Below are 27,740 nucleotides of genomic sequence, written 5' to 3' on the forward strand. Positions count from 1 at the left end.
TTTACTATGTGTGTGACCTTGAGCAGGTTTCTTAATGTCCTTGACTTACAATATCAGAAAAAATAATGTCTACCTCATAGGGTTTTGGGATTTAAAGGTTATATTCATTAAGTACATAGCATATTATTACATAAATACTAGCTGCTAATGTTGCTAGTTCTACTACTACCACTCTTACTGCTATTTTCATCTTCATGCTTTTAGCACAGACTTCTAAGCTCTCAGCACATTTCTTATATGTAAATTATTATTATTATTATTATTATTATTATTTTAGAGACAGAGTCTCTGTCATCCAGGCTGGAGTGCAGTGGCACGATCTCTACTCACTGCAACCTCTGCTTCCTGTGTTCAAGCGATTCTCATGCCTCAGCCTGTCAAGTAGCTGGGATTAATGGCATGTGCCACCGTGCCTGGCTACTAATTTTTTGTATTTTTAGTAGAGATAGGATTTCACCATGTTGGCCAGGCTGGTCTTGAACTCCGGAGTTCAGGCAATCTGCCTGCCTTGGCCTCCCAAAGTGCTTTTTTAGGGACATGAGGCACTGCACCTGGCTATTCTTATATGTAAATTAAAGTAAGTGTCCTTTTTAACTTTCGTTTGGGACTGATGTCAAGATGGTATGATAAGTTGAAATCCTTGTGACTCTAGCATTTTAACCGTATAACCGTGAGAGTTTAATCTGCTTTTCTCTCCATCAAAGCACCTTGTAACTCCTAGCATCAAGAACCCCTATATTGTCAAACCATCTTGAAGTCATCTTGTTGCTTTATCTTACAGTCAGGGGTTACTGCTTATGACTGAAGGCTACGTTACAGTTATGGTGCTCTGGAGGCCTCTAATGCAAAAAACAAAGCGCCATCATCACCACCAACAACAGAAACTTAATGATGACGATTTTCAGCCAGTTTTATTATTATTTAAGTGCTTACTAAATGTCAGTCGTTCTTTTAAGCCCTTTACACTTATTAACTATTAACTAAATTAATCCTCACAGCAACTTTAAGAATAGTCCTTTTGTTACCCTCATTACAGATGAATCAATCGAGGCACAGAGAATTGAGTAACTTACCCAAGGTCTTATAACTAGTAAGGGACAGAGTTGTAATGTGCACTCAGCAGGGCACCTTCACACCCTGTGCTCTTAGCCACAGTGCTGTACATGCCTGTATTACTATGTTGTCACTTGCCTAGTTTGTATGCAACATGTCTGGAACAGATAGCTTGGTTGTAATAAATTGTTAGTCTGGATTTCTAGAAACCTGGGCTCTGCCCCTAGCTTTGCTGTGAGTTAGCCCAGTAGGTTTCAAACTTAAAGATATGTAATATATTTAAGAATCACCTGAGAGAGAGTTAAAATGCAGTTTCCCAGGTTCTACTCCCAGAGATTCTCATTTAGTAATTCTGATACGCTCTTCAGGAATCTGCTTCTTCAATGGGCCACCTATGTAATTCTGATGCAGAATTTTATACTTTGAGAAACATCATACTAGTAATTTGGTCAATAGGTATATCACTTCTCTGAGCCTATTTTTTTTCATCTTTGAAAAGACTGAACAAGACTAGAGAATTCCTAAGGTATTTTTTTAACTCCAGTTCTTTAATCTAGGAAACATTTTAACTTAACATACAAAAGGCCGGGCGCGGTGGCTCACGCTTGTAATCCCAGCACTTTGGGAGGCCGAGGCAGGTGGATCACCTGAGGTCGGGAGTTCAAGACCAGCCTGACCAACATGGAGAAACCCCGTCTCTACTAAAAATACAAAATTAGCCGGGGTGGTGGCACATTCCTGTAATCCCAGCTACTCGGGAGGCTGAGGCAGGAGAATCACTTGAACCCGGGAGGCGGAGGTTGTGGTGAGCCGAGATCGCGCCATTGCACTCCAGCCTGGGCAAAAAGAGCAAAACTCTGTCTCAAAAAAAAAAAAAAAAAAAATACAAAAAACATACTATAAGTGCTCATATGTATAGACAGATGGATAGGTAAATATAGATAGATGTGTTCATTGTATTAGGCTGTTCTTGCATTGCTATGAAGGAATACCTGAGACTGGGCAATTTGTAAGAAAGAGGTTTAATTAGCTCACAGTTCTATAGGCTGTACAGGAAGCATGGTGGCATCTGCTTCTGGGGAGGACTCTGGGAGCTTTTACTCATGGCAGAAGACAAAGCGGGAGCAGGCACTCCCATGGCAAAAGCAGGAGTGAGAGAGAGTTGGAATGGGGTGGGGGATGCCACAGAGCCACACTTGTTTTTCTTTTTGGAGACAGAGTCTCACTCCGTTGTCCAGGCTGGAGTGCAGTGGTGCAATCTCAGCTCACTGCAACCTCCTCTTATTAATCCTATTTTACAGATCCAAAGTCAGGGTAGAGCAGAAAGACTGTAAATATATAATGGTGATTAGAACAAATTATTTGTATTAAGTCTTGTATTTATATATATATGGCATGTATATATCTATACACTTCATGTTGTATATTTTCATCTTAACTCTTTTCTAAAAAGAGGCTTAAAACCTACATGACAGGTTGATAAGTGCAGCCTCAAATATACCAGACCCCAAAAATGAATGAAATGACTTAGTGTTATTATTTAATATAACAATAGAGACGGGTCTCTCCATGTTGCCCAGGCTGGTCTTGAACTCCTGGGCTGAAGTGATGCTTCTGCCTCAGCCTCCCAAAGTGCTGGAATTACAGATGTGAGCCACCATGCACTGGCTGAAATGACTTTAAAAACTGCATTATAGCTTCAGAAATAATGGAACAGAACTGACAATAAAACTTTTGAGCCAGACAGCTATGGGTTTTTGCTTAGTTATGTGGTTTGCAAGGCTGCGTGTCCTTGTGCCAGTTATTCAACCTCATCAGCTTCCACTTCGCTCATCTGTAAGATGAAGTGGCTCACGCCTGTAGTGCCAGCACTTTGGGAGGCAGAGGCAGGCAGATCACCTGGGAGATCAGGAGTTTGAGACCAGCCTGGCCAACATGGCGAAACCTCGTGTCTACTAAAAATACAAAAACATTGGCAAGCAAAGTGGTGCTCGCCTGCAGTCCCAGCTATTTCGGAGGCTGTGGCAGGAGAATCACTTGAACCAGGGCAGCGGAGGTTGCAGTGAGCCAAGACTGCACCACTGCACTCCAGTTTGGGTGACACAGCGAGACTCCGTCTCAATTTAAAAAAAGAGATGAGGATTGCATGGCATGGTAATTGTGAATACAGGCTCTAGTACCAGACAGCCAGGGTTGAAATTTTGGTATATGTCATGTTTGGCAAATTACTGTGTCCACTTTTGCTCACCAGTAAAATAGGATTAATAAGAGGACCCATGTCTTAGAGTATATATTAATGTATTAGTTAATATATTTAATATATTTACAGTACTTAAATTTGTGCCTGGTACATAGTTATATATACAAGGTCTATTCCTGGGAAAGTGATTTTTCTTTAAGAAATACTTTAAAAAGTTTGGGAAGCTCTGACTTGAATATGGAGTTCTTTTTAATTATTAAAGAAAGTTTGTTCTAATGAAGCAATTTGAATAAATTTTGTGTTGTGTGTTTGCTGTTAATGGAAAGATGAGAATCTGAACAGTTTGAAACCAAGATATTTTCTTTCTTTTTTTTTTACACGAATGAATCTTTTTTCTTTTCTTTTTTCTTTCTTTCTTTTACTTTAAGTTCTGGGATGTGTGTGCAGAAAGTGCAGTTTTGTTACATAGGTATACATGTGCCATGGTGATTTGCTGCACTTGACCCATCATCTAGGTTTTAAGCCCCACATGCATTAGGTATTTGTCCTAATGCTGTCCCTCCCCTTGCCCCTCACCCCACAATATTTTCTTATTTATAAATAAATGTGGTTTATATTTTCAGGAAGATAATAAAGAAGAAGAAAGTTGTTATATTTTACATTCAAGCAGTAATGAAGACAAGACTGAACTTTCAGGAACAATTCATGATATAAATTCATCTTTAATACTCGAAGCTCCCAAGGTATTTAGTAAATTTATTTCCCATTTGAATGATTTGCTATGAGCTGAAATTTCTATGTAGAAAAAATACAAAAGAAAATAAGACAAAAGCTTGTCCTTATCCTTTGGCTAAATAGATATAAATAAAGACATAAAGAAGACAAAAACTTGTCCCCATCCCTTGGCTAAATAGGTAAATGAACTAATCCTCCTTTCTCTCTCCGTCTCTCTTATTTGAGATGGGATCTCCCTCTGTCACCCAGGCTGGAATGCAGTGGTGGGATCTGGGATCACTGTAACCTCTGCCTCCTGGGGTCAAGTGATCCTCCCACCTCAGCCTCCTGAGTAGCTGAGACCACAGGCATGTGCTACCACGTCTAGCTAATTTTTTGTATTTTTGGTAAAGATGGAGTTTTATCATGTTGCCCAGGCTGGTCTTGAACCCCTGAGCTCAAGCAGTCTGCCTGCCCCAGCCTCCCAGAGTGCTGGCATTACAGGCATGAGCCATTGCGCCTGGCATGAGCCATTGTGCCTGGCCTCATTGTATATATACATATATATGTATATATACACACATATATATGTATGTATGTATATATACACACACACACACACATATATATATATTTTTTTTTTAACAGACTTTCACTCTGTCACCCAAGTTGGAGTATAGTGGTGTGATCTCAGCTCACTGCAACCTCTGCCTCCCAGGTTCAAGTGATTCTCCTGCCTCAGCCTCCTGAGTAGCTGGGACTACAGGTGTGCACCACCACATCTGGCTAATTTTTGTATTTTTAATAGAGACAGGGTTTTGCCATGTTGGCCAGGCTGGTCTCGAACTCCTGACCTCAGGTAATCCCCCCACCTCGGCCTGCCAAAGTGCTGAGATTACAGACCTGAGCCACCACGCCCGGCCTATTTTTTTAAAACTAAATTCTTTCCTTCCGTATCACATTGCCTCTCTAAATGATAAAGGCAAGATGTAAAGCATTTTGAAAGAACAAACATACACTAATGTATTCCTAAAATTTTGGATGGTAGAACATATTGTTGAAAATAGACCTACATTTAAAATGCTATAAAAATGGAACCACACAAAAAATATTCATATTGAATACTTTCTAAAGAAGAGTTATTTAGTCAAACCCTACCTTATGCTTTAATTTTAGAAAATGTATTTTGAAGCTTTCCTTTTTTATTCTTAAAAGGAATTATACTTATGTTGCTCTTTGCAGTTAGAGTATGGTTTTGCTTTACTTGATAACAACTGTCTAGTGATATTCTTTGCATAATATGTAGACAGTGTCTCAAGATGATATGTGTTTCTGTAATGTCTATTGTATTTCTTAGTGCAGACGTTTAAAAAAATTTCATAATCATATGATGTGTTCAAATACATCCTCTAACCACATTAAAGAAAAAACACAGGTTGCAGTATTTGGTATACTGTATTTTTTTTTTTTTTTTGAGATGGTGTCTTGCTCTGTTGTCCAGGCTGGAGTGCAGTAGTGTGATCGTAGCTCAGTGCAGCATCCTCCTTGGCTCAAGCAATTCTTTGCCTCAGCCTCCCAAGTAGCTGGCACCACAGGTGCCAAAAAAAATTTTTTTTTTTTTTTTATAGACAGGGTCTCACTATGTTGCCCAGCCTGGTCTTGAACTGTTATACTCAAGGGATCCTCCTGCTTTGGCCTCCCAAAATGCTGGGATTACAGGCATGAGCCATCATGCCCGACCCTACTGTATGTATTTAAAAGCTTCCCTACTATTATGTTTAGCTGCAAGGAGAAGGCGATAGAAAAGAATAGATTTATTCCAGGAATTTACACTTGGTAGTAATGAATAGGACTTAAAATAGGAAAGATATTTGATCTCTTAGAAAGAACTGGACCTCATTATGCCCAGCACCCAGAGGTTCCCCAGAGATAGGTCATGGTCTGAGCAAATCTATATATCAGGTTTTAGCCGGGAACCCACACAGTTTCTGCACATTTCATTTCAGTTGTATGCACTAGCTCTTCTGATTAGTGAAATATAAATTAATTTTAAAATACTGTATTCATTCCTTCGTATTATATATTTTCAACACAGATGAAAAATAAGATTTGTTAATTTTTAATATTATAAAAGAGTCATACTCAAAGTGGAGACATACTCCACATATCTTTAGTTTATAGAGAGTGTTTTCTGAACATTCAGATAGTTATAATTTCTTTTGGGTTATTTAAGCTTGAAAATCCTGACCTTTTAAGTCTTTTCTTTCTTACATAATAGTTTGAAGTGTATGTATGCTTATGTACTACTTTTTATGGGTTAAATATTTAGTGTAAGAGTTTAACAAAATTCCTACTTCTAGTGGAGAATTGTCAGGTGGTTAATGTATAATGAACGTTTTAGCAAAATCATTCACCTTGCCAAGGGCAGATTTCTGCCTCATAATTTACTGTTTGTCTCTCTTCTGGGTTGAGGATTGTGGAGGTAAGCTTGTGTTTCTCCATGTTTGCTGTGGAGAGCTGTGCATGTTAGCTGTGCCTTGGCATAGGCAGTCACGCCAGCATTTGAAAATTTTCCAGTTTATCTGTATAGTGCAGCTTCAGGACAGGCGTAACTTCACATTTTTTGTATCTTTTATTTATAGGGATTTAGAGATGAACCATATTTTAAAGAAGAACTTGTGGATGAACCATTTCTAGATCTGGGAAAGTCTTTCCATTCCCAACAAAAAGAGATAGAGCAAAGCAAGGAGACCTGGGAGATGCATGAATTTCTGACTCCTAGATTGCAGGAAATGGATGAAGAAAGAGAAATGCTTGTTGATGAAGAATATGAGTTATATCAAGATCCCTCTCAGTCCATGGAGTTGTATCCCTTGTCACACATTCAAGAGGCCACTCCTGTGCCCTCCCTGAAGGAACTTCACTGTGGTACACAGTGGTTGCATGATAATGAACCATCCGAATCTCAAGAGGCAAGATCCGGGAGGAATATCTATTCCCAGGAGGCACAGCCGTATGGCTATTGCCCTGAAAATGTGGTAAGAGATTAGAACAGATATTCCACACCTCCCCTTCTGCTCTCCTCACCTGTCTGTGTCTCTGTCTAACTCATGTCACTTCAATGTTGTTTGTTTTTAAATGGGCCTTTCCATAGGTCATCACTGTTTACAAGGTGTGTCATCCAGTGTCTAGCTATAAGTGTAAGCTCGTCTTTTCTGTATTTCACATTTTCTCATGGGGGTCAATAAGCTGCAGTTGCCTTGCTGTTGTTGTAGGGTTTTTTTGCTTTGCTTTTTTAGTGATGTTTTTTCAATTTCTCATTTCAGAGGAGAGTTCTTTTAACATTTGTAATTTAAAAAAAAAAAAAAAATTCCCTAGGGAAACACAGCTGTATATTTTTTACACAGTTTATTTATCAGGCAAAATCAAGGCCAATTCAGTACATACATATTGTTGTTTATATCTTGGTCACCCACTTTGTTCTCTGTGTTATGTATGATGCTAAAGCACTCAACTCTAGAAAATTATCTTTATACTTGAGATACTGTTTATTTATAATTTGGTGGGAAAGCATTGTAATATATATATATAATTTTCTTTCTTTCTTTTTTTTTTTTTTTTTTGAGACAGAACCTCTCTCTCTCTCTCTCTCTGTCACCCAGGCTGCAATGCAGTGGCACATTCATGGCTCACTGCAGCCTCACCTCCCAGGCTCCATGAATCCTCTTACCTCGGCTTCCTGAGCTGCTGGGACCACAGGCATGCACCACCATGCCTGGCTAGTTTTTTTTTTCTTTCTTTCTTTTTTTTGTAGAGATGGAGTTTTGCCATGTTGCCCAGGCTGCTCTCGAACTCCTGGGGCCAAGCATCTCCCATCTCCCATCTCGGCCTCCCAAAGTTCTGGGATTACAGGCAGGAACCATTGTGCCCAGTGAAGAGCATTATATTTTAATAGATTTACCTTTGCTATTATATCACCAATAAACTTTATTTTTAATAAAATTATAGTCAGGCGGTCACTAATTGGAATCCTTCATTAAGGACTTTAAAATATATATATATTTTTAAATTTCCTGCCCCAAATTAACTTTTAGGCAAATGGAAACAGACTTACTTATAGGGACGTTTTTAAAAAGACAGCTTAGTAGTATGTTCAGATGCAGCGTGGTGCTCTCCTCTCTGAGGTTGGCACCTTTCCTGTTGTGATGTGCACATGAACACATGAAGTGTGGCTTCATGTGTTCTCTCAGTGGGCAGATAGAGGGTGCTTCTGCCCTTGCCTCCCTTAGACATTTTCTCACTTTGCCCCTCATGCAAATGCTGGTGGCTTCCACTCTTGGACAAGGTGCTGTGCTGGTTGTATTTATGTGACCCTGGAGGATTCACTATTATAGAGGACCCTGGGCAATGTACCAGAGAACAGATGTTTTTGGAATATGTGGATGATGCCTGGTTGCCTCTGGAAAGAGGTCACATGGAATCTGGTGTGCTCCACTGACGTTGGTACTTTCTATATTTGCCAGTGCCTCTCATATCTGTCAGTGCTTAACGCCAAACAGCATACATATTCAGTTATATGAAGCAAATTGGAAAGATTACTGAATATTCATAAAAATTCCCTTGTTCTGTTTTCTTCTATTAAAAGATAATTTTCTATGTACCCAAATAAAAGGCAACCTGAAATACCAGTTCATATATAAACTTTGAAGGCTATAGATGAAATGGTCAAATGTATACTTATAATATTTACTTTATAAGTTTAGTTAAACATTCAGTTTGAAAACCTGTAAGATGTTAAATTTTTTTTTGCCTATTCTCATATTTAATTATATAATTTTATTTGAATTCTTCAGTACATATTTAATGTCAGTATCTACATTATCACTGGAATCACTTTTTGATCATTTAACACAGCTTTCCAAATATATCATCTTCATTTCTAACTAGGTTGTTTGAGATACAGCAATTTTTGAATCTGTACTGTCACTCAAAATTTTATTCTTATCTCAAGTGTCATTTGCATAACATTAAGTTTAAAAAAAATCCCTCTCATAAGTTTATATTGATGTTCTTCACAATATAACTGTTACTGGAAAGAGGTCCCGATCCAGATGCCAAGAGAGGGTTCCCAGACCTCGCACAAGAAAAAATTTGAGCGAATCCATAGAGTAAAGTGAAAGCAAGTTTATTAGAAAAGTAAAGGAATAGAAGAATGGCTACTCCACAGATAGAGCAGCCCTGAGTGCTACTGGTTGCCCACTTTTATAGTTATTTTTTGATTATATGCTAAATAAGGAGTGGATTATTCATGCCTCCCTTTTTAGACCATATCGGGTAACTTCCTGATGTTGCCATTGCATTTGTAAACTGTCATGGCGCTGGTGGGAGTGTAGCAGTGAGGACAACCAGAGGTCACTCTCGTCACCATCTTGGTTTTGGTGGATTTTGCAACCTGTTTTATCAGCAAGGTCTTTATGACCTGTATCTTGTGCCAACATCCTGTCTCATCCTGTGACTTAGAATGCCTTAACCATCTGGAAATGCAGCCCAGTAGGTCTCAGCCTCATTTTACCCAGTGCTGTTCAAGATGGAGTTGCTCTGGTTCAAGCGTCTCTGGCATAACCACTTACTCTATTATCTGTTAAAGTGTTCTTTAAGAGGCTTATTTAAAACAACAGTCAGTGCTTACAATTCGAAGAATGAATAGCCTGATTACTAAATCTATGTTAAATTCTCTAGCTTCCCTCTTTTTATTTCTCATTACTGATTCAGCAATAGCCATTCTCTTCCATAAAAAGTAAATTTTCTGTTTACGGAAATAAAAGGCAACCTGAAATATCAGTTTATTTTAATGTATATACTTTTAAGGCTATAGATGAAACAGTCTAATGTATATTTATAATATTTGCTCTGGAAGTTTACTTAACATTCATATTTTAAAATCTATAAAAATGGTTGTTGTTGTTGTTGTTGTTTTGCCAATTCTCATGTAGGCTGTAAAGGTAACCTCTATAGGCTCCCAAACCGGCATTGAATAAGACTATTTCAGCCCTAATGTTTCTTGCCTAAATAGTATTTTATTTTCTTTAAATCATTATATGTGCTTTCTTAGGGTATTGGCTCTTTTTCTCCCTTCCACAGTGATGAACACTTATACCCACTGATCAGGACGGGCTTGAATCTTTGTTTGCCCTCCTTGTATTGCTAATGGACTCTTGTGATAATTTATTTCATGATATTATCTAATATTATAAACTCTGAGATTTTAAAAACACATTCAAATCTTACAAATATGGAATTCCCAATACTCTTCTAGAGGGTGCTCTCCCAAAGGATGAAGGAACATTATTATTTCTGTCTTGGTTGTAATATTCATTTGGAGCTGTAGATGTCAGCTGTATTTGTGGAGGGCAACTGGTACCTAACTACTTCGAACTTTATCTTTCTCTTCCACCCTCATACTTCATTTTAGCTGAAGAGTAAAAACACTAAAAGTCTGTAGATCTGTTTTTTGTTTTTTTTTTTAGTTATAGTAAAATACACGCAACACACAATTTACCATTTTAATCATTTTTAGGTGTATAGTTCAGTGGCATTAAGTACATGTACATTTTTGTGTAAACGTGGCCACCATGTCACTACAGATCTTCTTATCATCCCACACTGAAACTCTACTCATTAAACAATAATTGATCTTTCTTCTCTCTCCCTATCCCCTGCCAACCAACCACTGTTTTATGTTCTGTCTCTAAGAATTTGACTATACTAAAGTAACTGAAAAAAGTGGAATGGTACAATAGTTTTCTTTTGTGTCTGGCTCTTTCACTTAGTGTAATGTCTTTAAGAGTCATCCATGTTGTAGAATATGTCAGAATTTCCTCCCTTTTTAAAGATGAATATGCCAGGCATGGTGGCTCATGCCTGTAATCCCAGAACTTTGGGAGGCCAAGGTAGGTGGATGACTTGAGGTCATGAATTTGAAACCAGCCTGGCCAACATGGCAAAACCCCATCTCTACTAAAAATAGAAAAATTAGCCAGGGATGATGGCACACACCTGTGGTTCCAGCTACTCAGGAGGCTGAGCCAGGAAAATCGTTTCAACCTGGGAGGCAGGGGTTGCAGTGAACCGAGATTGCGCCACTGCACTCCAGCCTGGGCAACAGAGAGAGACTCCATCTCAAAAAAAAAAAAAAAAAAAAAAAAGTTGAATAAAATATTTCCTTATAGGCATATATGTCTCGGAGAAAAAACTTTTCCTCTACCCTTTATGTTGTGCCTGGGAGAGTGCAAATTAAACTGACAGAAAGCATTAACGGGAGAAAAAAGGTTTATTTATATGCATATGAATGCAACAAAAGAAGCAGCAAGCTCACCAAGTGATTAAAGTTAGAGCTTAGATACGTAACTTATGGGGAAAGGGAGGATGGAGAAAAAGCTTCTATGAGAAGAGCAACTAGGTTTGTTTAGGAAAGACAAATGGGTTTTTAGGAGAACAAATTGGAGATAACATTTTTGATTATGTTGATAATTTTGTTATGTTGATAATTTTTTAAATGCAGGTGCCACTGATCCTCCTCTTTGCTTGTTGCCATTCCTCAAGAGGGCATTTATATAGTAGGCTTACTCTCAGTCTTCCTGGAGGTCGACCCACCTCGAGAGGCAATGTTTGATAGCCTCATTTCCTAGAACTTGCTGCTTAGTCACATAAGGGAAACTCTGAGAGGGCTTTTTTCTGCATCTGTTAAATCTAAAATATCTTCAGTTTATAATAATCCTCGTACTGAAGCCAGATAGTTCCCTGACCTACTTGACACCTTGTGACAGAGGTGCCCCGTTTACTCAGCCCACCACTCTCCTCGAGGGAGGGAGTGTGTGAGCAAACAAGGTGAGAACTAGAATACATGCATGCTGGAACCAGCTGACTGCTTTGGTGCGGGCAAGGGTAAACTCCACTCACTCAGACCTGCAGCGTTCACCCCCTGTGGGAGGGGAGCGCTCAGGTGAACGGGTGCAGGAGCCAGGGCAAGCGCTTTTGGGCACTGGCAGGAGCAAATTCTATGCAGGCCCAGTGGCAGCATCTAGGGGAGGTGCCTGTGACCTCCAAAGCCCCAAAGGGCATGTTACAGTGCTCTTTTAGCTCTGCCATCTGCAGATGGCTTAAGTGTTAACAGTTCAGTTGGCCCTTGGCCTTTTCACATGAGGCAACTGCCCCTCCCAGTGAGGGCAAAGGGCCAGTGTAACAGCCTTTTGTATCACACTTATGGCTCCTGAGTTCTTTCTGGTATCCAGGAAAAATGAGGCTGCACGAACGAATTGAAGGATGGTAAATGTGGGGATTTTATTGCCAGTAAAGTGGCTCTCAGTGGGAAGGGGAGCTGCAAAGGAGATGGAGAGGTGGGTAGGTAATCTTCCCCAGAAGTCCAGCCATCTCTGGCTGGATTCTTCCCCAAAGTTACACTGTCAAACTGTCCCTCTAAAGTCAAGCCGCTTCTCTCTGATGTCTAGCTGTAGTCCCTGACATCTAGCTGCTTCTCTCTGCCAGCTGAATCTAGGGTCTTTATAGGCACAGGATGGGACGGGGTGAGGGCATGGGTGGTTTAGGAAAAGGTAACATTTGAGCAGGAAAACAAGGATAGAAGTTCTCACTTTGGGCCATGGTTTTAGGCTTGAGGGTGGGGTTTTGTCGGGGACCTGCCCTTAAATTTCTCTGCCTCCTGTCACTATCAACACCAACTCTGAGGTTCCTATAGGTCCCCACCATATATACCATATTTTGTTTTTCCATTCATCTGTTGATGGATATTTAGGTTGTTTCTACCTTTGGCCATTGCGAATAATGCTGTTATGAACATTGGGATATAAATATCTGTTGAAATCCCTGCTTTCAGTTCTTTTTAGTATATACTCAGCAGTGGAATTGCTGGATCATATGCTAATGCTATATTTAATTTTTGGGGAGCTATACTGTTTTCTACAGCAAGCAGCTGCTCCAGTTTATATTGCCATTAGCAAAGCACGAGGTTTCAAATTTCTGCACAGTCTCTCCAACACTTGTTTGCTGGCTTTGTGTTTGTTTCTTAGGAGTATAAAGTGCTATTTTATATTTTGTTTTGCATTACCCTAACAATTAGTGATATTGAGCATCCTTTCATGTACTTATTTGGCCATCTTTATGTATTTCTTTGGAGAAATGTCTGTTCAAGTCCTTTGTCCATTTTTTAAAGATTTGTTGTTTTTTTGTTTTTATTTTTTGCCTGAGGGTTATTTACCTAAGAATAATTCTATGTTCTTATTTTCTTCTCTTTTTAGAAAAAAAAAATCTTCTCTATTAAAAACAAAACAAAAACAAACAAAAAACAGAAAAAAGAAATTCATGTTTATTTAATTAATTTATTTTTTTTTTTGAGACGGAGTTTCGCTCTTGTTGCCCAGGCTGGAGTGCAGTGGTGCAATCTTGGCTCACCACAACCTCTGCCTCCCAGGTTCAAGCGATTCTCCTGCCTCAGCCTGGCAAGTAGGTGGGATTACAGGCATGCGCCACCATGCCTGGATAATTATATATATATATAATCATATACATATTATAATATTTGTATATAATCATATATATATTTATATATATATATGTATATATATTTTTATATATATACATATATATATATATTTTTTTTTTTGAGATGGAATTGCACTCTGTCACCCAGGCTGGAGTGCAGTGGTGTGATCTCGGCTCACTGCAACCTCCGTCTCCGGGGTCCAAGCAATTCTTCTACCTCAGCCTTCCAAGTAGCTGGGATTATAGATACCCATCACCACGCTCAGTTAGTTTTTGCATTTTTTGGTAGAGATGAGGTTTCACCACATTGGCCAGGCTGGTCTCGGACTCCCAACCTCAGGTGATCCACCCGCCTTGGCCTCCCAAAGTGTGGGGATTACAGGCTTGAGCCACTGCTCCCAGCCAGAAATTCAGGTTTATAAAGATCTCACCTATCATACCCAATGTATTAAAATCCCAGATTTGGATATCAGTTCTCTTCTTCTTCATTTACTACTAACAGAATTACCATTAACTGTTTAAAAAGTCCAAGTGGCCCCAAATTATAACCTTCTTCTTTTTAACTGTGCAGTTCCTTCCAACTCCTCACTCTTTTCTGTAAGAAGTTCTTGCTTATTTTATTCTAGGCATCTATGTAGTCAGATCCCCTTTCTTACCCCTATTTAATATTTGAGTCGAGTCCTGTGTTCCTTAGGCTCCATTAGGTATCTGATATAGTTACATACTTACCTGAGGGGAGCAAAAATCACCTGGTGGCCATCAAGCAGACCATCTGGAGGCAAACTCCTTAGCTGAGGAATTTAGATGTATAATGAAGAGAGCGAAGATCACCTGGTGGTCATCAAGCAGGCCATCCAGAAGCAAAACTCCTTATCTGAGGAATTTAGAAGCAATTAGACTTCCCTGTTATCTAAAGCCAGCATCTGGTTACCAGGTTGCTTTCCCAGAAATGTATAAGTAGCTAGAATTTCTATATATCTCCTGAATGCATGCATATCGAAACTCATTGTGCAGCCTTTGCGGACATCAAGGCACCAGCATGTCTACAAATGTAATCATCTATCATGACCTGCAAAACTAATAGGGTCCAAATTACCCTTAAGTTCCTGCTTTAAGGTCTACAAATACCCCTAAGGAAAATCCACGGAGGCCCACTCAGTCCTCTCTTGCTGAAGCGCCCCACTACAACGTTCTTTCTGTCTAAGAAAACTTGACTTTTTAAGCCTGTGCTGTTGTCAGTAAATTCTCTTTACTACCTGCGTGCCAATCACTTTCTGTTGCTGGGGCTCTGCCACCTTGCCCAGCATTACCAAATTCATATTCTACTTTGGAAAGCTGGAAGTATTTTGTATACCGGCTTATGAATGATCCTTATCATTGAAGTCTGACCACTTTACAGAAAAAGTAGACCATCTTGTTTTCGAAATTCCAGCAATAAAGAATAATGTAGTGTTATTCACCTTAAATGAATTATGGTACATCCCTAAGGTGGCTATAAAATAGTCATTTAAATTTGTACTGATAAAATTTCTTATTTTTATTATTTATTTATTTATAGAGACAGGGTCTCACTCTTTTGCCCAGGCTGGAGTGTCATGATCACAGCTCACTCCAGCCTCAGCCTCCCAGGCTCAGGCTGTGCTCCCATCTCAGCCTCCTGAGTAGCTGGGACTGCAGGCACACACTGCCATGCCTGGCTAATTTTTGTAATGTTTTTGTAGAGATGGGGTTTCACCATGTTGACCAGCTTGTCTCAATCTCCTGGCTTCAAGTGATCTACCCATTTCGGTCTCCCAAAGTGCTGGGATTATAGGCATGAGCCACTGCACCTGGCCGTAAAATTTTTTAAAATATAAAAAGATACTTAAAGTGAAAATATGATGTTTTCTATCTTAGTCTGTTTGGCCTGCTATAACAAGATACCATTAACTGGGTAGCTTATAAACAAACAAACTTATTTCTCACAGTTATGAAGGCTGGGAAGTCCAAGATGAAGATGTCCACACATTTGGTGATGTTAGAGGCAGGAGGTGGACAAAGGCCTAGGCAGATAGAGAAGGGTCCCTGGAGAACCTCTGACCCCGCCCACAAGTGTTTACACCAGATGTTTTGTACAGATAAGGGAACTTGCACAGGGAGTTTGCCTAGGCATGCCCACAGCAGGCTGGAGACCCATGCACTCCACCCATGAATGGGGTGGAGCCACCAGGAATTTGTGTCTTATGCAGGGGAGGAGCCTGGCCTCTTCAGCTGGTGTGTGGTAGCCCAGGTATTCAATCTGGGATGTGAAAACCTGCTTGCAGGACCCCCTCTCTTTGCTGAGAGCTTTCTTTTTGCTTAAAAATTCCACCCTTCTCACTCTTCAATGTGTCCGTGTGCCTAATTCTTCCTGATCGTGAGACAAGAACCCAGATTAGCTGAGTTAAGGAGCAAAAAATTCTGCATCAGTGAGGGCCCCTTTTCTGGTTCATGAATGTCATCCTTTAGCTGTGTCCTCACAGGGTGGAAGAGTGGAATGAGCTCCTTTGGGCCCAATTATTTATTTATTTATTTATTTTTGAGACAGTGTCTCTCTCTCTCTGTCACTCAGGTGGAGTGCAATGGCCTGTTCTGAGCTCACCGCAACTTCTGCCTCCCAGATTCAAGCAATTCTCCTCAGCCTCCTAGGTAGCTGGGATTACAGCCATGCACCACCATGCCTGGCTAATTTTTGTATTTTTAGTAGAGACAGGGTTTCCCCATATTGGCTGGGCTGGTCTTGAATGCCTGGTTCAAGTGATCCACCTGCCTTTGTCTCCCAAAGTGTTGGGATTACAGGTGTGAGCCACCGCGCCTGGCCCCTTGGGCCTATTTTATAAAGGCACTACCAATCCCATTCATCAGGGCTCTGCCCTCATAACCCTATCACCCCGCAAAAGTCCCCACCTCTAAATATCTTCACCTTGGGGGTTAGGATTTTAACATATGAATTTGCGGGGTCAGGGGGAACATAAATATTTTGGCATTCTGGAAGATTGTGACTTTGGAAAACCATAAAAGACATGTATATAAAAGCAAGATGGGAGGAAAATGCAGTTAAGTTATCAACAACACTTACCTGTAGGTTTTAGGTTTGGGTAGCTAGGTATTCACCAGGCAGATAAGAGTGCTAACAAATGCTTAGAGATATGAAAATTTATCACATATTTTGGAGTCAGCAAGGAAGCTATTTATCTGTAGATATCAGTGCAACACAATCTAGGAGGCTATGTGTATCAGCAATTGACCTTGCTTGACCTGATAGATCTTTTATTCCTCTACCTTGGTATGTGTTTATTTAAATCCACTTATTAAGGCTTATAAAGCAGTTTTTTTGGTTAAAAATCTAGGACTGAATAAACAGATTTTGCTAGCCTATACTCTTGCAGATATTGTTACCAGAATTTGTTACTGCTCACCACAGTATAAACCATTACTTGAGAATGCCTGTTTGCAAGGCCAGTTTTCCACTATCATTATTAATTGGCTTGAACAACTGTACAGTAATACATTTTTTTCATAAAGTACTAATGCATTTCTATTTTTCTTCCTCTCAAGATGAAAGAAAATTTTGTCATGGAGTCCCTACCATCTGTACCATCAACTGAAGGAAACAGTCAACAATGCAGATTTGATGACCTGGAAAATCTTAATTCATTAGCAAAAAGTAGTCTGGATTTAGGTTTGTGGCTTTTGTTTCTCATAAACACAAATTACATTATTCTGCAAGCTTTCAGTTTTATGTTTGTATACATGAATTTTACATGTATTTTTATTCATTATGATGTTTTGAGTTTACATCTGCTTATTAATTAATCTGCTTCAGAATACCTGAAAGAATAAACAAGCCTCAGATTTCAACTTAGAATTTTCAGATTCTCTTTTCTGAGAGGGCTACATTTTCTCTGCCTCATGTTGCATTTTACTAGCAGTGTGGATTGAAACTCAGACTAGAACCTTACGCCAAATCTGAAATAAGTTTCTACTAATATGTATTAAAATCTCTGATGCTCTTAAGTAATATTGCTAGCTCATTTAATGGGACTGTTAAATATTAATAAAGAGAGGCATATTTTAAACATTTATGAAACATTTTTATAGCCATATATTACAGTCAATTTTAGTACATTAATAACTTAGTTTCCATTAAAGAATTCTAAAAGTATAGTGCCTCGCCCTGCTGCCCCTCAATATCGATTCTTATATATGTTTGAAAACTTGACTTTAAAAAAGAATTTTTCTTCATCTAACACTAAAATATCGAATGTCATTATAAAATTGACATCCCTAGGGAGATTGTTAAATGCTTTCATAGCACTGGGATTTATAGAGCCATTGTTGAGGATTTATGCTGTCCTTCACTTGTTATGACTACTTATAAGTCTTTCTCTGTGTTGTATAGTAATATGTTGTAAGGGTAGAGAGGGCTATAGAAAGTGATGTAACAGTTTTATACGAGATTAGGATTCTATTAAGTAAATTCTAAAAAATTGAATACTTAAGGGTAAAAATTGCAGGCATCTCTGAGATGATAACATACAGTTTCCTGTGGGTCAAAACAGAGCACGGAAAAAAAAAGAAGACAGAGTATGAATACTTAATTTTAAATATCTAAGATTAGATGAATCTATCCAAGTTTTCGAGATCATGACTAGGAGAAAAATGGGACTTACCAGAATAAAACTCTCCAGGTATATTGCTTTCTAAAATTTACCACATTTCTTGCAGTTCTCTATTAAATAGTTGGAGAAGATTTATAGCACATATGTTTCAGTAAATGAATAAATAGAACATATCTGTTTCATTACTATTAATACTAAAGCAAACTTAGCACCATTTTGGACCAGATGAGTCTTTCGGTGAGGGTGGGGTACCCTGTGCATTGTAGGATGCTTAGCAGCGTCCCTGTCCTCTAACCCTAGATGCCAGTGGCACACCCTCTCCCAGTCATGATGAAAATGAAAATGTCTCCAGATGTTGCCAAATGTATACTGTATAAACCACTGGTTTATACTGTCAAGATCAAAAGAAATAGACTAGCTATGTGGGCTGGTGTTGGGTGGAGGAGCAGTAGAATAAGAGGCAATCTTAGATTTATCTACAGAACAGTGAATTTAGAAATAATTGTTGAGAACCTCTGCATAAAGGGATATTCTTGACCTTTTGGTTAATCCAAAATTATATATCTTTAAAAAGCATATACTCTTCATGGGTTATGAAACTAAATATTTAAATTTGGATAATTAATAATGTCATTATTGACATTATTGCACTGAGTAATATACTTAGTGTTACAAGATTTTGGAAGATTTCAGACAGAAGGTAGTTCTGTTTCCCAGTCTTTGACTGCTCAAAAACTGGGTTATGCCCTTTGCAAGTCCAAGGTGATTCTGTGTTATTGTCAAGACTCAGTGCACATGCTTACTTGCAGGCCTGTCTCTTACTACACACTAAGCTTCAGGGGAATAAGGACTGTATCTGATTATGTTCACATAGTAGGTGCTCAAGAAATATTTGTTGAATGAGAAAATGATGTACTGCTCACGTGGTTATTCAACAGCATATCAGCTCACTCCTTTTTTTTTTTTTTTTTTCCAGTTGCTAAGTTGTATAGTAACCCGATCTCTACTTTGGATTCTCCTTGCCTTTATTTTGTTATTCCATTCTTGCGTCTCACGAAATGTAGACCTTTAGAAAATTTCCACCATTCCTCTCCTATAGGCATTAACTTCTGATATGGTTTGGCTCTGTGTCCCCACCCAAATCTCATGTTGAATTGTGATTCGCAACATTGGGGAAGGGACTTGGTGGGAGGTGATAGTATCATGAGGGCAGATTTCCCCCATCTGTTCTCATGATAGTGAGTTAATTTTCAAGAGATCTGATGGTTTAAAAGTGTGTGGCACTTCCTCCTTTGCGCACGCTCTCTCTCTCCTACTGCCATGTGAAGACATGCTTCCCCTTCACCCCTCTGCTATGATTGTAAGTTTCCTGAGGCCTTCCTAGCCATGCCTTCTGTACAGCCTCTGGAACTGTGAGTCGATTAAACATGTTTTCTTTATAAATTACCCAGTCTCTGGTAGTTCTTTTTGGCAGATGGCAGTGTGAGAATGGATTAATACAATTTAAATCCTAGAGCATTTATTTTTTTTAAAATGTCCCTGTTTTTCTAACCTCTGTACCCCTGTTATGACCATTACCTGACAACTACAGAGGCCCTACAGGACTCAGTCTTTTTCATGGGCTCCTGGGTTTCTTTGTGCACTTGGTGGACAGCTCTGTAAAGTGTAACTGTGTGAAGTGCTGTGACAAGTGAGAAATGTGTGCCTGTGTACCAACAGGGTACATGGAGGAGGCAGTGGAGCAGAGGGCACAGGTAGCCTTTGTGTGGAGCAATTCATGAAGTTTTAAACTGCACCAGTCTATGCAACTTAGTGGTGTAGTTTAATAGACTGCTTTTTCCAGTGTAGCTGGATGGGACATAGCTCTATAAATAGAACCAGTTTTCTGTTCTGAAAACTCTGGTTTTAGGCCATTCCTGCCTGAGCACCAGTCCTGTCCTGGTCCTTCCTCCTCAATGGGGGAGAGGCAGACATCAGCAAAGCTGGAACAGTGGGGCAGTGCTTTGATTGTTGTGTGGGAATGGACGCCCTAGTGGATGGGAGCAAAGGGGAGTATGGAGATTGGGGAAAGGTAACTGAGACTTCCTTTAATCCCACCAAGCATGACAGTATTTTCACCCCATATCTACAACATTGCCAACTGATTGGACCCTGATTCCAAAGTTTCTAGATGAAATGAAAAGCAGAAGTGGTAGTGAGTTTACTAGAAAATTTGTTCAAGATGAATGCATGGAAAGAGTTTCGGTGATGATTATAGGAAAAGTTTTAGGCTAGGTGTGGTGGCTCATACCTATAATTCTAGCACTTTGTGAGGCCAAGGCAGGAGGATCACTTGAGCCCAGGAGTTCTAGACCAGCCTGGGCAACATAGGGAGACCCCATCTCTATTGAAAAAAAAAAAAAGGTTTTAAAAGAGTATCTGTATTGCTTAGTCAGAGGTCATTTGTGATTTTCTACTAAGGCAGGTACCCCAAATATACTATGAACTTATGGAATTATTTTTGTTTGTTTGTTTGTTTGAGATGGAGTCTGTCTCTGTCACCTGTGCTGGAGTGCAGTGGTGCAATCTCGGTGCACCGCAACCTCCACCTCCCAGGTTCAAGTGATTCTCCTGCCTCAGCCTCCTGAGTAGCTGTGATTTCAGGCATGTGCTACCACACCCAGCTAATTTTTTTGTATTTTCAGTAGAGATGGGGTTTCACCATGTTGGCCAGGCTGGTCTTGAACACCTGACCTCGTGATCCGCCCACGTCGGCCTCCCAAAGTGTTGGGATTACAGGCGTGAGCCACCACACCCGGCTGAACTTACGGGCTTAAGGAAGACATTTGATGCACAATTCATCATATTCTTGTAAACATGATAAAAACAATGGGCTGATAAATTATAATGAATTACTGGGGTATATCCTATGAGTGATTGATGGGTTTATGCCTGCATAGGTACAGGTCTCTAATATAGGCCATAGGACTCTATGCACAGGTTGCCTTGGTTATTCTTTTTCTCAGGAAATGGGGTAATGGCACAGATGGCATGTTGGATAAATTCACACATTCCAGGAAATTGGGAAGGATTGTCAGTATGTTGGATGACAGAGCTAAGATCCAAAGTGACCTTGACGATCTAGAATGAAGGCCTCCATCAAATAAGATAAACTATTTAAAAAGAAGAAGAAAAGTTTGAAGCTGTGCTGTTTGGACCCAAAACCTAACTGCCCACTTCTAAGATGGGAGAGACGTTGTTTGTAATTTGGTTTTTCTATCATTGCAGAGTTCTCCAGTACAGTGAGAAGAACAAATAAGGCTCACAGGACTTAGGGTTTCAGAATTTTCTTTTTTTTTTTTTTTTTTGGAGCCCAACTACTTCTGGGTCCCATTCTTTTGCTTGGTATATTGCTAAGCAACAGTGCTTTTTGTGGTGGCAAATCAAAACATTGGTAAAATTCCATCTCTTTCTCCTCCTCATGCTATTCCTCCTACCTAGAATGGTATTGCAGATTTTTATGGGACTGATTCCCTATCACCATCCAGGTTTTTGACTACTCCATCTATTTTTTTTTCTTTTTCTTTTTATACAGAGTCTCACTCTGTCATCCAGGCTGGAGTGCAGTGGCATGATCTTGGCACACTGCAACCTCCACCTCCTGGGTTCAAGTTATTCTTCTGCCTCAGCCTCCCAAGTAGCTGGGATTACAGGCGCACGCCACCACACCTGGCTAATTTGTATTTTTAGTAGAGATGGGGTTTCATCATGCTGGCCAGGCTGGTCTCAAACTCCTGACCTCAAGTGATCCACCTGACTCAGCCTCCCAAAGTGCTGGGATTACAGGTGTGATCCCAGCACACCTGACGAGCTGCTCACCTGTTTCTTTCTGTTCCTACCTGTTGCTTTATTTTCCTTCTTAGAACTTACCATGAGCTAAAATTGTGCTGTGTTCTTTCTGTATCTCTCTCCACTAGAATGTTAGCTCCCAGGAATAGGAACTTTGTCAGTTTTGTACATTTAGCTATCTCTAATGCCTAGAATAGTTCCTGGCAAGTAGCGGGTGCTTTATAAACATTTGTTAAGTGAATTTGTGAATGCGTGATTGAAGAACAGCCACAGAATGTTGGATACACTTAAAGGTATTTTTGTAGCTTCAGCTTCTTACCCCATTAGCCAAAGAAGTAAAATACTTAAGGTTTTGTGTCTTCTCACATTTATTTGATGGGAAACAAACAAAATATAGAAGGTGCATTAGAACTTTTTTTCTTTGTTACATTTTCTAGGTTAAGCTCTACCAGATATTTTTAAATCCATAGAAGGTATGCAAACCAAAAAATAGATGTCCACAATCTTGATAAGAGCATACACTTGATTTCTTACCATTTGAATAAAAGCTATGTTATTATTACTCAACCCAGTACAATAGTATTTTATTATCTTACACAGGTTTGAGCTTTCAGTCATACTTTAATCACATAATGTGTGATATTTTAAAATATTTTTTCTTCCAAGAACACAGTGTTCAAAGAAATACATTGCAGGAAAAACTGTTTTGGCCAGCACGGTGGCTCATGCTTGTAATCCCAACACTTTGGGCGGCCAAGGCAGGTGGATCACTTGAGGTCAGGAGTTCAAGACCAGTCTGGCCAACATGACGAAACCCTGTCTCTACTAAAACTACAAAAATTAGCCGGGCATGGTGGCACACACCTGTAATCTCAGCTACTCAGGTGGCTGAGGCAGGAGAATCACTTGAACCTGGGAGGCGGAGGTTGCAATGAGACGAGATTGCACCACTGCACTCCAGCCTGGGCGACCAAGCGAGACCTTGTCTTGAAAATAAAATAAAATAAAATAAAGTAAAGTAAAATAAAATAAAATAAAATAAAATCTATCTACAACGTACTGTGCCATGCATTGGAAAACCTAAGGCACTATTTGTTGTTCTCTATTTTCTAGAATTACAGACAGAGAAAAGCATCATGTTTGGAAGAGTTTAGCATACACAGCTCAGTGCAGAGTGAAGAATACATAAGGCAGGCAGCGGAGACATTCAGAAGAGTCCAGCTGTGGGGACCTTGTGTGCCGGGGAGGACCTTGAATTTGGCCTGTCTGCTCAGAAGCCTTATGCTGGGGCCTATGGGGGCAGCTTCACAGGATCCATGAACCACAGTTAAAACATTTTTTTTTTTTTGAAATAGAGTCTCGCTTTGTCGCTCAGGCTGGAAGTGCAGTGGCGTGATCTTGGCTCAATGCAACCTCCGCCTCCCAGGTTCAAGAGATTCTCATGCCTCAGCCACCTGAGTAGCTGAGATTACAGGTGTGTGCCACCACACCCAGCTGATTTTTGTATTTTTAGTAGAGACAGGGTTTTGTTATGTTGGCCAGACTGGTCTTGAACTCCTGACCTCAAGCGATCCACCTGCCTTGGCCTCCCAGTGTTGGGATTACAGGCATGAGCCACCATGCTGGCCAAAACAGTTTTTCATGCAATGTATTTCTTTGAACACTATGTTCTTGGAAGAAAAAACATTTTAAAATATCACACATTATGTGATTAAAATATGACTTAAAGCTCAAACAAGGTCTCACTTGGTTGCCCAGGCTGGAGTGCAGTGGTGCAATCTTGGCTCACTGCAACCTCCGCCTCTTGGGTTCAAGCAATTCTCCTGCCTCATCCTCCCGAGTAGCTGGGATTACAGGTGTGTGCCACCATGCCTGGCTAATTTTTGTATTTTTAGTAGAGACAAGGTTTCGCCATGTTGTCCAGGCTGGTCTTGAACTCCTGACCTCAGGTGATCCACCCACCTCGGCCTCCCAAAGTGCTGGGATTACAGGTGTGAGCTACCGCACCCAGCCCGATCTTTAGGCGCTCCATTTACCTTGTCTGATTAAGCACAATTATTTTAGGCTCCCCATTTATATCATTTGAATAAATGGCATTCCCAAATCACTGAGGGTGTTTAATCAGAAGTCTCAAAGCTCCTTTACGAGATGATCAAAGATATACTTGTTCTGTAGAATGGACCGTGGGATGTACAATAGATGGGACTTCCATTCTAATCATAACATGAGCTTTGTTTTTCTACTTTGGAAAACAGTATACTCATTATTTTTTAAACTTAAAAACTCATTGTTGGCTTATTAAGCAAGTACTGTATTTACGTGTTGAGAAATATTTGCTAGGTGCTTTCTGTATAGGAGTGCTGCTCTGGGTCAGGGTCATGAGAGTGGAGCCGTGAGCAAAATAAAGTCGGCCCTCGTGGAGCCCACGTTCTGGTAGGGGTAGACAATAACAAATTAATGTATAATATTATAGGGTTCATGAAGGAAAATAAAGCAGTAAAAAGAAATAGGGAATGTTTGAGGAGGAGGCCTCTTTTATATGGAGTGGTCCGGCTGTTTTAGTAACAGTTGACTGACACGTGAGTAAAGTAAGCCAGCCCTGTGTGAAAACATTTGGGATATGGCTGAGAGAACAAAAAATGCAAAGTTTTGAGGAGGTTATATGCTTGGTGACAAAAAACAATTAAGTGTGTTCCTGGAGGATAAATAAGATAATGCAGATAAACAAAAAGTAGAAATAAAAAATTGTCTGTGGAGGTAATCGCAATTTGGTTTATAATCTTCCAAATTTTTCCAGTTTGTGTGAAACACTACCTGTCTACCGTCGTAACTGTGTCATCTCAGCTTTCTCCCTCAACCCCAGATCTTCTGGGTTTCTTTTTCCTTTTGTTTTTGTTTTTGAAACAAGGTCTCACTCTGTTGCCCAGGCTAGAGTACAGTGGCGACATCGTTCCTCGCTGTGATCATCCTCTCAGACTCTAGTGATCCTCCTGCCTCAGCCTCTCGAGTAGCTGAGTTTACAGGCATGCTCCACCAAGCCTGGCTCCTGGAGTTTCGCATGTTGCCCAAGCTGGTCTTGAATTCTTGGGCTCAAGGAGTCCACCTGCCTCTGTCTCCCAGAATGCTGAGTTTATAGGCATGAGCACCTGCACCTGGCCAATATTCTGTTTTTAAATAATAAACCATTATAACACAGCTTAACTTCCTCTCCATAGATAACCATGGTGTTGAATCCTATATATTATACCTTATGCATTATCTTTTTATAGTGTGTGTGTGAGGATGTGTATAGACAATATATGTGGACATACCCACACACACATCTATATATGATAGTTATACTGTGCCTAGTATATATACATGTATCAACATTTGATCTATTGTGGTGAGACTAAAGGAGCTTTCTTTATTTGGGCAAATGTAAGGAGAAAATACTAGCTTTTAATTTCTTAAATTAACATGATAATTATATAATATGCTACCAACAACTAGGGAAGAACATAAGAAATAAAGTCCAAAAATCCCCACCATACTTCTCAAGCTTATTATGTGAACCTTTCTAAGTAGAAATCAAAATTAATTGTTAGGAAGTTTGTTGTAAACATTTAAATAAATTATGGCAATCTGTACCCTTTACCTACTGGTAAAAAATTGGCAAATTTTCTTAACCTCAGTTTTCCTGTCTATAAAATATGGTTGATAGTGTCTTTTTTTTCTAACTCATAGTTGGTTGTGAGAATTAAATGAACAAGTATAGGCCAGGTGTGGTGGCTCATGCCTGTAATCTCAGCACTTTGGGAGGCTGAGGTGGGCGGATTACCTGAGGTCAGGAGTTCAAGACCAGCCTGGCCAACGTGACGAAACCCTGTCTCTACTAAAAATACAAACATTATTGTATTTTTGCATGCAACACCACACCTATAGTCCCAGCTATGCAGGAGGCTGGGGCAGGGAGAATTGCATGAATCCAGACGCGGAGGTTGCAGTGAGCCAAGAATGCGCCACTGCACTCCAGCCTGGGCAATAGAGCGAGACTCCGTCTCTAAAGAGAAAACTAGTGTAGAAGAATTCTGAAATGTATAAACAAAGCCCTTTTAAAAATAGAAGTGATTTTATTTGGTTTGTTATCCTGTGGAATTTTTTTTTTTTTTTTTTAATCAGTGAAATGTCAGAGTTCTTATTGGGAAAGCTTAGGTTGATAAGAGAAAATCTATAGTAAGATTAGATTTTTTAGTAATATTAATATTGCATAAATGTCATTTTTTCAGTGAGGCCACTAAAAATTGTAACTTCTTCTGTTGAACAATTCCTATATTCCTTCCTTCTTTATTTTTCACCATTGTGCTTATCATCATTGGATATATGAAAGCCTTTATTTATTTACTTTAATATTTTCAGTCTCCTACCTGGAAGAGTCCCCTCCCATAGTAGGTGCCCATACCTAGTTGCTGAATGACTGAAGGAGAATGAATGCCTTTTGTGTTCACTGTTATCTGGATTTGCTCTTCAGGCATGATCCTGGATGATGCCCAAGGTCCTAGCTTGCTCATTGACCTTCCTGGTGTGGCTCAAAGTAGGGAGCAAGAAGATTTGCCTTTATATCAACACCAAGCGACGCAAGTTATTTCCAAGGCCTCAGCATACACAGGAATGTTGTCTTCTAGATATGCCACTGATACATGGTATGATATCATTTCTCTTTGTTTTCACATTATAAAATAGTGGTTTTTCTTGTTTTGTTTTGTTTTTTTTTTTTCTTCTTAAAACAATGCACGATTTTGGTAGAACATTTGGAAAATACAGAAAAATATTATGAATAAAATCCACTATATTTGAAAATTACCATGAAAATTTCATATACTTAAAATTTTGCCATATGTACAATTTTGTATCTTGCAGTTGTGCACAAAATGGATTACATAGAGTATTTGCTTAGAGAGTGGGAGGTTAATTCAGAGTTTATTTTAACAACTCAAGCAAATGCACTTGAGGACAAATTAAAAGAAGACCAATTTAAGAGTGAGGAAATCTATGGGAATCCCTTGACTCATTACATGTTGAGTGTAAGAAGGGGTAGTTGAGGATGACTTGTGTTTTTGGACTAGAAAACTAGATATGAGATATTAGTGCTTCAATATAATATTATAGGAACATGAATGGGTTGGAAGGGAAAATGATGCGTTCAGCTTGGAACATGTTGAGGGTTAAAGTAGCCATAGAACAACAAAGCTAAATGGAATCCATTAGATATGTGGGTCTGGGAATTAATGTTGAGGTCTGTCTGGACATGGGTAATTGAGAGCAAGATTAAGCGCAGGTGAAACTCTTGGATTTGAATGGTCATCAACACGAAGCTTAAACAATAAGGCAAGCATGGGGTCAAGATTGGAGTCCGGGAAGATAGCAATACTTAAGGCATGAACAGAGGAAGAAAGGGGTGAGCTGGAATGAACAAAAGGTAGGAGAAAATTAGTCAACTAGACAGTGACTTAGAAAGCAAAGGAAGAGAATATTGTAACAAAAGGGTCTTCACAAACTATGTTCACATGTTAGTAAGGTCAATGTAGATAAGACAGAGAAGTTTTCCTGGGGCTTGGCCATATGGATGCCGTTGGTAAGCATTGAGCATTGTTAGTAAAGTGAATTCAGAGAGTAGTGTGTTGAGAATTGAACACAAGGTTAAAAATTGGACACAGAAAGAGCTGACTAGTGTTTTGAAAATCCTGGTCATGGGTTGGGCTTGGTGGCTC

General features: G+C 39.6%; 1 protein-coding gene across 5 annotated transcripts in view; it reads left to right on the plus strand.

Annotated features, from left to right (window-relative positions):
- The window catches only part of PATJ (PATJ crumbs cell polarity complex component), a 396,968-nt gene that overhangs the window by 99,411 nt on the left and 269,817 nt on the right, over positions 1-27,740 (plus strand). For all 5 annotated transcript variants that reach the window (XM_031669412.1, XM_031669417.1, XM_031669416.1 and 2 more), the window contains 4 exons: positions 3,877-3,996; positions 6,610-7,005; positions 17,099-17,222; positions 26,501-26,672. In XM_031669412.1, coding sequence (XP_031525272.1) covers positions 3,877-3,996; positions 6,610-7,005; positions 17,099-17,222; positions 26,501-26,672 — 812 coding nt within the window. The remainder of the gene's footprint in view (positions 1-3,876; positions 3,997-6,609; positions 7,006-17,098; positions 17,223-26,500; positions 26,673-27,740) is intronic.

Source organism: Papio anubis, chromosome 1 (assembly GCF_008728515.1).
Source record: "Papio anubis isolate 15944 chromosome 1, Panubis1.0, whole genome shotgun sequence".
Lineage (NCBI taxonomy): Eukaryota > Metazoa > Chordata > Mammalia > Primates > Cercopithecidae > Papio > Papio anubis.